Raw genomic sequence first — 14,555 nt, 5'->3', positions numbered from 1 at the left:
AACACCTTTCTATCTACATGTATTGAAAAGAGTACTTTGATTCTACCATCATCTGTGTAGAGGAGAGTAAGATTTTTGAAATTATAGGTCCATTTTACCCTCCTAGAGCCACCACTTGGGGATGGGGATCATATCAATCTCAGGTGACCTCAAAATGCTTACATTCCATTGGGGTAGATGTCTCTAATGGAAATGTTCCTTGTAACAAATAGGAGGTAAAGGAGAGACTGATCAGACGGAGGCACCAGCTGCTGCTGTAGCCACAGAGTTGCGAAGACTGTGTTGACGCAGAGTTGAAAGCAGTAACGGTAAACTCAAATCCTAAAATCTTGGTATTGAAGACAGTCAGAATCAGAGCTGGTGTATCTGGATAAAATGTTGAAATCTGAATATATATGTAACCAATTCTATCTAAATCTTAAAGATGCCACTCACCACCAACAGAGCTAAACATCACATACATGACTAGACTTATTCATTTGAACGATTAATCAGTGTTTACATTAATGCTAATATTTGTTATGTTATATTGCAAACATAATATTCAGTACTTCCTTACTATCGGTAGGGCAAAATGTCATGGACTTTGTTCTGGATGGCGATAGAAGTAATTTCCGATATTTTCATCTTCGAAGTAAAAGCAAGCCGACTAAAAGTTGTCATATTGTTGGTAATTGGTTTTGTGAAGTAAAGTAACTTTTGTTAACAGAAGAAAAAGTATACTTAATTTGCCTGCTCCTAGTTTTTTTAATTCTTATTAATAATTAAAATTGCTGATGTGCATGAATAACAGTTACTTTAAATTTCCCAAAAGCTTATCTAGAATGTAGTCAACATACAGGCCCTAGGGATCCTTGGGCATGGCCTGGAAGGTCATCTAATAACTTAAGTCGGTCAAGGATGAACATTTAAAATATATATTTAATATGAGAGTGATTTCAGGTTCTGTGTTGGATTTTGGATCTTGCAGTTGATTTGTAACTATTGTCAGCCATTTCAATAAAAAACGGGCCCATTAAGTTTTAAGATAAAATACACTTGAAAAAAACTTGAGAAGAGATTGCTATAGGTCATATCTGACTTGACCTTTTGACAATATGGGACAAATTCCCACATATTTCACAAACAAACATAGAAATCTCTCATTTCAGAATGCTTATTATGATTATGAAAATTGGACAAAAATGGGTAATACTTAAAAGTTTGACAGGGGGTTAGTGTGTAAATTGTAGTCAAATCTAGTTACATGCTTGTATTTATACATGTACCTGAGTTTTAGTGAGAGATTATATAGATCTCTAGTTTTCTGAGCTGTGCAAGAAGTCAACAAAGGTGCCTAGCGTAAATACTGGACTGTCTTCAATGGGTTGTCCACCTTTTGCGGTTTCCTAACCTGCTTGTTGCATTTTTCATATTTTTCCCAAGGAAACTTTTTCCGTTTGGGAAAAAGGGTGGTTTTCATTTTTTCCAAATACATTCGCTCATATGTAGAATTTCTTTCATAAAAAGTAAGGGCCCTAGGGTAGGCCCTATATCAAAAGGTTTTTTTGGTGCTTTTCTCATATGTTTGAATATTTTTGATGTCGGTTAACTGTGTATGGTGCTGCCACCCAGCTATCACATTGATCTGTGTATGCTTGTGTTTTCTTTTGTCGCCCTGTGAAAATAATAGAATAGTTAATTTTTTAGCTAAGATGTTGTATTAAAATGGCAGAGCATTAGTAACATATTCCCTTTCTCACTTTTAATTTCTTTAAAAAACTTAACACATTATTTATTTGACAAGCAATGAACTGGTTATGTGTAAATGTGATGGGCTTGTTACATAAGGCAATTCAAAACTATATGCCAAATTCTCCTCTCTTCTCTTCATATTGAAATATAATTGATATCTTAAAAACATTGTTTTTTGGCTAAATTTCTTAATAACTACAAAGGAAGTAGTAATTCATATGGGTTATCTTTGAGCCAAAATGAACTGAATACATGTTACCTGTCAATCCCCTACATACCAGTGATGGTTTGGCTGCTTTTTTTCTGCTTGAACTTCTCCATAAGCTGTATCACCCTGGATGATGTAGTTGCTGAAATTAAAAAGTTTATGTCTGATTACATCAATAAATTAACAAAGTAAAACGTTCGGTAACACAACTGCTACTATGCTGTTTTTCAATATATCATTACCGCATAAGTACAAATATCAAACCATTGATAAATACGGAGTCATGTTTGGGTAAAGGATAAATATATACACTGTTAATTACCCCTACAAGAAATGTGAATATTGTACTTTTGGCAGCATTATGAAACAATACTTTCATAATCAAATTAATGCCGCCATGATACTGTAGCACTACAATGCCACACACTATTATGGCACTGTCCTATATAGGAAAGATAAACAAATGAAATAATACCAGGCGAATATCAAGATTATGAGAAGGAGTGAAAACTAAAAAAGATAAACAGTTTTTTCCTACAAAAAGCGATTGTGCTGAGATAAATATTTTTTTATCAAAAAAATATTTCATCAACTTACATGTGTCTGTGGAGCTTCCAGATTGTACCTAAATAGAGAAAAAACAACAGAACATTTTTAAACGCAGAAAAACCACAGACCAGCTAGAAGTCAGTAACTGAAAAGTGCTTTTCTATACAGACTATGGTTTGTTTCATTTTTCAATTTCAGATTTTATATTCCCTACATTAATTTTGATAATGTCCTGCGATTCTACTGGATTTATACATAAAGGATTTTGTTCCTATAATAAAAAGGTGTCCAAACTAATTTTTCCTCTCAAGATAAAACATTGTGTAGCCATTTCTTGTTTTCTTATTAGTTCAAAGTTTGTAACGAAAACCTTTGGGATATTTTCTGCAAATAGACTAATACAGTATAACTTGTTCTAAACCGAACCCTGTATAAAAACCGGAAACTTGTTTATACCGATTAATTTGTTTTGGTCCCGGCAAATTTCTTAATAAACTATAGTACCAAAACCTGCATAATCCGGAACCTGTATACTCTGAAAACCGGAATCGAACTGTCTAGGAAACCCCCCCCCCCTGTTACTATACTTTCTTTGAAAAATTAACTTGGCATAACCAGCAACTATGTTTTCACAACATGGGACTGATCATGAGGCGCCTAAGGGGAAGTTACCTGTATACGGTATACTAAGGGCTAGATAGTGACAACTTTTCACTTTTCATTCGACGGTTTTTTTTACATGTACATTGTAGTTGTGCGAATACTTTTCATGGTCAATTCCAACAATAAAAAACATACACATAACTTCTGAGAGTTCATTTGAATGTAGCACACCGAGAGAAATGGTTCATACATACACAGGTACACCTCAGAAACCAAGAAAACGTAGGATTGGAATTCTGTGATTCTACCATGTACATATGTGAGAATATCATGTTTATGCTGTAATAAGAAAAATCAATTCTGATGATTTCCATGTGAATATATTGTGATAGGTTCTATCCTCTATAAACCGGACACCTGTATAAACCGAACAAATCGACTGTTCCCGTTTCACATCCAGTTTAGATAAGTTATACTGTAGTATTGAAGTTTCAACACACGTTTTCATGCTGAACCATGTGTATATTACTTGTTTACTTCATGAGATAATATACATAGTCCTTAATCCATGATATATGACCATTACCTGCAGCTGGTTCCCATACATCATCATCTTGTAGCAGCATGACTTTGGTGTTTGGGAAGCAAGTGTTGTCCCAGTAACAGCTATCTACCTCTGTTCCATCTTTCTTCCACACAAAATTCAGCTCTTGCTGAATCCAACAAGAACTTCTCTTTGCCTACAAGACAATTTGCAGTTGGCAAAGAATATATTCTTAATGGAGCACTAGCATGATTTATGGCTTACTTTGTGTAATCACACTATAGTGAACGATTTGTTTTAACTCATTAAGTGCCACTTATTTCTTTAAGATTGTAAATAAAATACACTATTTTGTTTTGTAGATCCTAGTATAAATAAATAGAATACTAATAATAATTATTGATTACAGTGGACTTAAGATTCCCTGTGATATATGTATTGTGTACATATAACCGTAAATTATTTACTATTTGTACTTCTATTATCCTACGTTATGTTGGATAGTGGCGCAAGTGACAATTAATATCTTTATTATGTACTACTACAACAGTTTGAAAAACTCTTCATATGTACTGGCAACAATCCCCTTTTTCACCTGTCTGTCTTTGGAGAACACTTTAATTGGCTTTCTGCATTCCGTTTTTTCCATCTTTTCTTCCATTGCTTTTGAACCTGTAATATTTTAAAAAAATATTGTGCAGTTTGTTTTGGCTTTATGTCAAATTTTCTTGTATAGTGAAATTCATCAAAATATAAAAGGAGGTGGGTGTTGTACAGTTTGTCTTACTACGCTTTAGTTTGTGGGAATTTTTCCCTTAAGTTGAGCGGTAGAGTGCCCACTGTCACCGAGGGAAATTACCTGTTTTTAATCCAACACAAATAGAGATTAAAGTGCCGATATAGCAAGCTTTTTTTTATATTGCAAGTCAATAATACAAAACAGGATACAAAATAATATGAATATATGCTGTGCAAGCTTTACAGTATATGCATGTCTTGTATTTGTAGCAACCGATCGCAAAATATATTAATGGACCTCATGAACCTTTACAACACTCAAAATAAGATAATTTGACTATCGACTGTCGTCTTTAAAAGTGAAAATGGACCATTGAATCTGATTGACATTTAATCTAAAACACTTTCAGAAAGGAGTGAAAGGCTTTTGATTAGTGCCCTAATTTTGCTTTTGATAGGCCTACTGAATCTGTCTTTTTTTCGAAGTAAATTCAGAAATAATGAAACAGAGGCCTATTAAACCAACATTGCACTTCATGGAATTTGTGCCTCTATCCAGTTGGCATTCATTTTGGCTATGTATGCCAACTGAAAGACATTTAATGCTTAAAAACACTATCAAGAATTATGGCCCAGAGTTATTGTCCTTGGACTAAGCTCTTGGTTAAAATAACCCTCTGCCTCTGTGCAGTTGTAGTTCATATTGCCTATGAATGCCAACTAAATGCTGTGCTTTGCTAAAATTTACCATTGATATACAATTTTGATTATAGAATTGATGAACATGTCATTTTCTTCAAAATCAAAACAGCCAATTGATTTCAAAGCTATCTGCTGGGATTTCCAGGGTAACAAGTGTAATATGCCACCATACCGGTATGTTGGTTTCGAGATCCAGAAACAATGTGGGTATTACATGTTACTGTCGATTAGTCCCAGCTTCCACTGATTGTGACGTCACAAAATTAACGTCGAAAGATGACTTCACAATCACAGGAAGGTGGTACTAATCAGCGGTAAATTTCACTTAACCCACGTCATTTTTGGATCTCAAAAATGCCATATTAAAATGCCATCATAGGAGCTGAAGGCAGTTCATAGGCTGGTGAATGCTCAACTGAATTGCTAGATTTATATATTACTGATAGTGCCATGCATTTAGAAGCTAATGGGAAAATTTAGAGGTCTAAGCTTATGTAAAAAATGATAACTTAAAGATGCTCCACCGCCGACAGAGCATAAATGATATTCATCATTTGAACAATAATTGGCGTTAAATCTTGTACATATATGCCTAAATAGCACAAAAAAAATAACATATGATAATTTAGTTCGCCTTTGGTGCATGCGCAATCATTACTTCATTCCATATAGGATATAGTGCCACGGAATTTTTTCGGGATGCAATTAATTATTTTTCATATTTTTAACTTGAAGTAAAATTAGAAGCTCAAACTTTTCAATGGTGGTAATGGTGTAAAGTAAGTAACTTTTGTAACTGAAGAAAAATACAAAATCGTCTGTTCCTGTTTTTGATAATGAAAAAATACCATTTGTCAGCGGTGGAGCATCTTTAAAAACACACTCTATGCTGGTTGAGTTTGATGAGGCCTACAGTATATTTTAGCCTTACCACTATCAAAGCGGAAAAGAAATCGCCTTCTGACTGACTTTTCATGTATCTGCTACAACAGCAAATGTACTTCAAGTAAGATGTTTGACAATTTCGGTAACAAACTCTAGGTACTGCCTGAGATTTAGATAGTTACGTTAACTGTTAACGTTAATATTAAATATTATCTATGTCTCTGTTAGACCTACTGCACAGTAAATGTATCTATTATCGTCTGAACGACAGTTGCAATAGGCCTATCAATATCAGCAGTAGCATATGGTAAGACTAGGCTCATGTATATATAGTATACGTGTATATAGGTCGACAGCACTTTATACCTGTCGGCTTCCACCACGTGCACTCTCTTCTTAAAAGTTCCGCCTCGCTAAGTACACTCGGAACGCCTCTGGTGTAACGCTCGAACATTATATTTTACATCCGAGGAATTCCGATTTGGTACAACCGCCTTGTCTAACGACAAAAACCAAAAAGCACGGATATTTTAATCCGGAAAGTAGGGGCCACAGGATTTTAGCACTATCGATGGTCAATACAATGCACACTTTGTTAATTGTGAAGTTTTATTAGTATGTTTTTAAAATTTATGAAGATTGGTTAGAAATTCGTCGAGAATGAAGTGGGAGATGAGGTGGGCTCTTTTGGTTTTGAGAAATTCCAAGTTAACTTAGGCCACATACAGTACACTGTACCTAGAATAGATACATCTACTGTAAAAATATACAGTATTTATCATCTTATTTCTTTATATCATATAAAGTATATGTTTGTTTACATAGTTATAATTACATTTTTATGTCCAAAACCTATACTTAAACCAAAACGTATATTTAGTCATACGCTAAAGTACCAGAAATTTTATTAGTTCCGCCATTTTTACGTTCCGCTGATGGACGCTTCAGTGTGCTGAGGGGTTATCCCGTATAGCCATTTAACTTCGACATTCAATATACGATTGCTTATTTCTACATGATAGAAGATATATTTTTGAAAGAAAAAAATAGTACCTTGGTTTATTAATTAATTACAGAAAATGCACTTCCGTTGTATGATTGAAGAAAAATGAATTAAAATTTTCTTATTTCCATGCTTTTAAATCATATCAAAACGTCTTAATGCATTTGAAAAGCTCATAATATAATACCATAAGATAATATCTAAGTTTATAAACAGTTTAAAGCTTACCATTAATCACATGTACAGCCGTGCGGTAGAGTCAAATAAAGCAGCCAAAATTTTACCGAACATACAAAAACAAGCCGCTGAGCACCAAGTCGATGTTCGTGATATCGACTTCTTTTTATTTCAATGACAAGTCGTAATAATTAAAGTCGACATGGTCTAAAATCTTTGATGCAAACGACTTTTCTAAGTCGCCTATCGATTTGTATCTGTACAAGTCGACACAGTAAATGTCGACATGACGTCAATCATAAGGGATATGTCGTGCAAGCTACGTCGCGGAAGTGCCAAGTTGCTCGCCATGTCGTGTTTTTAAAGTCGTTTAGACTATGTTTTATCACAACAAATGCAGGGCCAAATACGTTTCCATAGATAGTGGCTGTTTCATACGATTTGCGCATGTGTAACAGGAAGGCGACAAGTAGACAACTCGACAACACGACAAGTCGACAACACGACAAGGCGACAACACGACAAGTCGACAACTCGACAACACGACAAGTCGACATTTTACCGCGACAACACGAGATTCTGTACAAGTCGACATTTTAACTGTTAAATCTCGGGTTGTCGCAGTTTGAGACCGCAACAACTCGACAAGGCGACAACACGACAAGGCGACAACACAACAACACGAGATGGCCGTAATCAGCCACCATAGTAATGTGTAAATTGGATGTTTCAAATACTCAATCTGTGGACATATATACTAGCATGATTTGCTTATATAGGCCAGAAGGAAAACGTAAACAAACACATGTGTGCTTACGCTAGTTACCTGGCTCACTACGTGCAGGTCGTGTCGAACGTCAGTCACGTGATACGATTAGGAATCGGACAAAACCCGAAGTCACTGAACATGGTGGTGATTGAAGGCGCTTTATTCAAAACTAGGAATATACGATTCCTAGATTTCGGCTCTCTTATAGGCCGACATATGCTTTTGGGGAGCTAAATCATCAAGTTACATGTCAATGTTTAAATATCAAATGTTTAAGTTACATATCGTTACAGTGAAATTAGCAGCATTACAACTTCAAGCTTTCAACTCCAGGCTTCTTTTCATAGCACATTTTCTTTAAAAATATATTGTATTTAAAATGCATTGTATTACTGTATAACAGGTAGATGCTTATTAAAAGTATTAAACAATAGAATATTAGTTCACTATTAAAGCACTATATTTTATGGCGGAAAGATATTACACAGTGTATGATGGTAAGTTTCCCTGAATGAAGACGAGAAAATGGTCACCACGGTATAAATTAAGAGTTTAAGTGATGGGATACATAAGGTTCCCAAACGCGTGACTGTTGTTTATCTAAACTCTCGTTAGTTAATTTTCAAGACACTCTCTAAAGCTCGTGTCTTAAAAATTTGAAAATTAACTAACTCGAGTTTGATAAACAACAGTCACTTGTTGGGGAACCTCTATTTCCATGTTTTAGACAGTTCAGGGACAAACAAACACTCTACCAATATATATATACCATAAAGAAATTAAGCTGCAATTCCAAGTGCGATTTCAACCTCGTTTGAAGCGTAATTTATAATCTAATATATGACAGCAATATACGTTTTAAAAGAGGAAGCGGGTACCGTTTCCATCTTCCGATGACATGGTATTATTGGTCCCACCAATGAAACAGTGATTATATTCCAACAAATGTGCTCATTAATATAATTATAACAATTACATATTTTGCCTTCCGTGGATTCGGGACCATCGCTCGAGACGTAGCTACGCGCCTGGTATGAGTTGGTATTGTTCTCCTGAAGTTTCACTAGGAAGCGATCCGTAAAACTATTACCGGGAATGTATGTACATTATCAGACACTTTCATATGTAGATATGAAGGATAGGGATATTCTACCCGAGGGTCACAAAATGTTATAAAACCCGAGGCTTGCAGAGGGATTTACAACACTTTGTGATCCCGAGGGTAGAACATGTACATCCCTATCCTTCATATCCACATATGAAAGGTATAAAGGTATTTTTCCTCTCATATTTCGACAACTTTGATATCCCGTCATTTTTAAATAAGTTTGAAGTTAATTCTCCATACATAAAAAATGCACGAAATGTTCAACACAAATACCAGTGATTGCATCTAGTATAGTAAAACCAGTCTAGAAACGGAGACAGTATTCAAGAACAGAAGTCGATAATACTACATGGATATCCGCACGGTATTATCTTCAAACAATTTTGTTTTAAAATTGCATCTTACAATTGTGTTTGAACTAAAAACATTACAAAATATTGAAATTAAGGATTTTAATTTCACTTACCGTCATATCAGTATCTCTGTGATGAAGATCACACATCATTCTGTATCTCCTGACGGTCAGTTAACAAGAATTGAAATCAATTGAACGTGGTAAATGATGAAAGGTAAATTTCAGATCGATGACAATGATTGTTCGAAATAGCGGATGCTGTTCATCAATAAGTGCAATGTTGGCCTGAATTAGTCTGGCGAAAACGCTAAAACATTATAAAGTGAACATGGGATTCAGACACCTGCATCAGCAGATAATAGAAGATAAATACAGGTACACAATACATAAGTTGATGTAAGAAAATTCAATATTCAGCTAACTATACGTTTTGTGGATTGTGTTCGCTAAAATGTTTGTAATCAATTCATTTTCGTTGATTCAAAAGCCTAATTAGTCGAATGACTTTTATCATGAAAGCAAGAAATTCGAATTTTAAACTGAACTTAGTCGAAATTACAAGGCACGTGTGGATTTCAAAAGGAATAATACTAATCAGCAACTTAATTACAAAACAATCGTTAAAATGGGATTAATTCTTAATTCTTTATAATTCAGTTGTTTGTTCTATATGACTCGTCAGCGCGATTTCTGGTTTGATTCAGATTTCTAGGTGCTAATTAATTTAATTGACCGACATAATACGTCCCTTTCGCGTGGTTTCCTATTGGCCTCGTTAGTGAGTGATTCATACATGTATGTTTGATTAATTAACGTAATATTTACAGCTAGGGTCATGTAAGGACGGACTCCAGTGTATGTGGCGTGCTTTGGGAGACTGTGATACATAGTAAATAAATAAAATGAATTTAAATAAATGTTGTGTCTTTTTATAGTCCTATTCTTGGATTCACAATTATAACACTATGTAGTCGTTAAAGATCGCTCTAATTTGATTTGTTTTTCTTTGTATTTTACATTACAACGGAATTAACTCGGTAGATAGACAATTTTAGATAATTTTTAATAAGTTAGAGATGTCATGAAAACAGGATTACACGAATTCGAATTTAATAACCCCGAAGTCAGCATAAAAATATCTGTAAAAAATCTACAGATTATTTATAAACATTTGATTCTATTTTTCTTCTAGCCGTGAACATTCCGATAATTCTAACATGTGTTGTCCGTGATAAAGAGTAATCAAAGTCCCCGGACAAAACCATAGAACGATATTCCCAACGTCCTGTGGTAAATGGGAATAAATATTTGTTTATTTTAAAATACTCTAATGCATAAAACACTATAAATATTGAATAATGTGATAAAATTGTCTTTTCCTAATATATTCTAGGCAGTTTATTGATAGCCTGTATTCACCGTCTCTTAATAATTCATTATTGAATGGCTCTTATTATTGAAATTATATGATCTCTATATATGCATGGTCTATCATATAGAACTGTTTTAATCGGATACATTGTATTTTAATGTAATAGAGTTTGAGACGTTAATAAAATAATAGATTACAATAATTAAATCATTGTTTATAAGGAATAGATATCTGCCTGGATTACCTCGTTTAAAGACAATCGGTACCTATGTAAACAACTCTATTGCTGGCATATGGTCACTTTGAAATCCGTTATCAAAACAAATCGACGGGCGTTAAACTCACACGTTAACCTGTCACGGGTCGACGGACACGCACGTGGGTTCGACAGCGGTCAGTTTTGGACACTGATGAGGGAAAGTGACAATTTCTGATTTGCTCCATGTCATGGTTCCTTAAGTAATCAAATGGTTGTATAAAACCCACGAACCCCAAGTCATTCCCATCACAATCATCTATCGATTTCCAACAATACATACTATATAAGTAACACTAATACATTACAACAATGGAGAGAGCTGAATCTACCGCTAGACTTGTCGACAATGATCAACTGGACCTTCATAATGAACAGTCGGAATCTGAAGGTAAATTAATATTGAAAATGTTTTTTATTATTATTATTTCTGAGTAGGAATCTTTAATGCTTATTTACAGACACTGTTAGTTCCAATCGTGAATATAGATGATAGAATTCCCCAACTTTTGAACACGAATTAAATTAAGCTACCTCCCTTAACCCTTAACGTATGTAAATTTATTTGGAAAGTGTTAAGGGTGTATGTGTCAATTTCAAACTCCCGTAATTTTTTAGTCAAGGCTGTAAGCTACGTTTTGAATTAATCGGGCATAATAGCTGAACGTACGTTCTGCATTTTGGCTTTTTGCCGCTATATATATTGCATCATATCTATTTAGTTTATAAAATGTGGAAAAAATATACGTGTAGCTGTATTATGAAACTATTTCTTAACAACATAATCTTTGGAATTGATTTCTAGAATAACAAGACATAAGAATTCACCAATATTCTTATTCATCAACCATAAATAAATTAATTATGATATATTGTTTCTTTTGATGTAGGTTTCTCCTCTGGTTACGAATCTTCCTCTGACGTATCGGATGCTGAACCTTCTGCATATCACCATGGAGACAGCCAAGTCGAAGCTGATGACGGTGTGGGTTTAGAATGTGACGTCAGCGGTAGCCATGTGAAGTATCAGAACACAAGCGCCCTCTGTGATCATCTGAAGTACATCATGTCCATGCCCGACCTCTGTGACGTCACATTCATTGTTGGTCCAACCAGAGTTCCCATCTATGGGGTCAAGGCCATTTTGTCTACTCGCAGCAGGTAAGTAAATAAAGTGAGTGACAAAAAAAAATCTTTAACTGCGGTTGAGCTTGAACTTTTCTCTTCTAAAATTCCTTATTTATTTGACGATTTATATTAAAAGTAACTTGAAAAAAATCGTTTATCGTCACCATAGACCATCTGGTTGTCTCAAATCATCATACTACTGAAAGATCATGTAAAATATTATGTACCCTATCACAGAGTTATCTGCCCTTACGTGTAGGTATTTTATAATTAATAGTTACTTCAGGTGTTTGCGATTGTTGTAACGTAATACTTTTCAGACAATACGACGTAAATATCGCTCACAAAATAATGACGTCACAATAGATACCTACGCGCAAGGGGGGTAACTCTGTAATATGCCAATATACATAAAAAAGATCTCGGTTTTATAATATTGACCAACTTTTCTAAATTGATTCTATTATTGTTTCAGAGTTATGTACCAGCTCATCCTGAAGAACGAACGCGCTGTGTCAGAAGCCAAGAAGTCCAGGAAGACCAGACAGTCCCGTCTAACTATCGAAGTGAACAAGTACCAGCCCGAGGACTTCCGAAAGATCGTGCAATTCATCCACTGTGGTTCTGTGGATATAGACTCCAGAAGTGTTGCAGGTAAAAAAAAAATGCTTCTATTCTTAACATTTTTCTTTTCATGGAACAAAGTATTAAATCATTTATACAAACTTCAATCATAATTGTTTAGCAAACATCAGTGCTTCCGTTCACTCTCAATTTAATATCTGCGAAACAATTCCTTTTAGATTCTAATGTTAAATTTCTATTACTTTAGATTTTAATGTTAAATTTCTATTACTTTAGATTTCAATGTTAAATTCCTAGTGCTTTATATTTTAATTTTGTTAAATTGTTAACTACCGATTACTTAAGATTTTAATGATGTTAACTTCTCATAAATAGATTCATCAGTTTATATTTGCATTATATTTATACATGATATCGTTGTATTTTCAGGTTTACTATGTGGTGCTAAACAGTTTGGGTTAGACGACTTGAGGAGAGCCTGCTGGGATTATGTCCGGAGATGTTCACAGACCCGACCCCAGTCTCTGATGACCATTCAGAGAGGAGCGAACCAGTACATACACCATCGTTATGGCATCAAGCTCTTCACCAAGGTAGGCATAATACTTATCTACAAATTTACATCAATTATCTTCATATATAAATCAACATTCAAATTAAAAGAAAAACATATGATGAACTCACCTCTTTAAAATAACTCCCAATATTTTTTTTTAAATAAATCTTTGATTTCCATCAAAATCAACGATCCATACGCTAGATTATGTAAATGTGCTTTAAAATAAATTCATGAAAACAATGCAATATCAAATATATGCATCCATATTCACACATTGTATGTTTTACAACAATTTGTTAAAGTGAAAATTACAAGAAATTCAACTTTAAATCTGACATACTCATCTGCATAAGGACCCAAGTCTTTGTTTCTGTATTATGAATTATATTGATAATTTTGTGTTTTATTTGTAGATCCAGCATCTGGTGACACCGACTACCAAGAGAGTGGTCACTGAGACGACAGTGTGAGATATACAACAGTTCCTGTATAGTGCTAGTGATCACCCAGTGCTAGGGTTATCTCCCCTGCCAGATGTTGAAATTATCTCCCCTGTCACTTTCAGATGTAGAGATTATCTCCCATGACTGACATTATGGTTATTTCCTTCAATATCTTGGAAAGTATCCCCAGCTTTACAATGGAGAGCACGGAGAGGATTTTTGTCAATCTCAGGTACACCAACAAGGATGTGAAGGACAATGTATAAAAAGAGACAAGTCTTGGGCCAAGACATCTTATGTTGTGAAGCCGATTTTACCGGACACTGTGTGCTATTATCTAACGAAACGTGCTAATATATGTGCTGTAAAATATGTTTATTTATATCATTGAAAAAATAAACCAAACAAAAAAATTGCATTCCCATTTTTATTATTTCATTTAAATTTGTGGCTAGAGTAATGCAACCACATTTTATTATAGCAACATAAATTGTACGCTACCGGAGTGATAAGAACCGTTATCTGATTGTACGATAATTAGAAATATGTTTGTGTATTACATGAGTTGTGTGTATTGTCTTCAAAGGTTTGTCAGCTTTCCCTTTGGGACCTATTCAGTATAGTCAATGAAACAATGATATTAATTGGTAACGAGAATTCAACAATTCTCTTTGTATTTAACAATTTACCTTACAAAACATTGTTAACACTGTCTTGAAGTCATCTATCCGTAATTTTCATGCCTTCGGTTATTGAGTTTTATATAGATATTTTCCATCGAAAAGAATTTCATGGAAATCTTATTCAAGAAATTTAAAACGTTATTTTGTTATGTGT

The 14,555-nt window shown here is 34.3% G+C and overlaps 1 protein-coding gene across 1 annotated transcript; it reads left to right on the top strand.

Moving 5' to 3' along the window:
- Positions 1-11,315: 11,315 nt before the first annotated feature.
- Positions 11,316-13,955, top strand: LOC138310119 (serine-enriched protein-like). The gene is made up of 5 exons (XM_069251251.1): positions 11,316-11,394; positions 11,879-12,164; positions 12,607-12,785; positions 13,146-13,309; positions 13,689-13,955. The coding sequence occupies exons 1-5, from the start codon at positions 11,316-11,318 to the stop codon at positions 13,743-13,745; spliced, it is 765 nt and encodes a 254-aa protein (XP_069107352.1). The 3' UTR covers positions 13,746-13,955.
- The last annotated feature ends 600 nt before the right edge of the window (positions 13,956-14,555 follow it).

The sequence above is a fragment of the Argopecten irradians genome, chromosome 16 (assembly GCF_041381155.1).
Source record: "Argopecten irradians isolate NY chromosome 16, Ai_NY, whole genome shotgun sequence".
NCBI lineage: Eukaryota > Metazoa > Mollusca > Bivalvia > Pectinida > Pectinidae > Argopecten > Argopecten irradians.
Note: the sequence above shows the minus strand (reverse complement) of the source record. Positions and strands in the feature narration are given on the sequence as shown.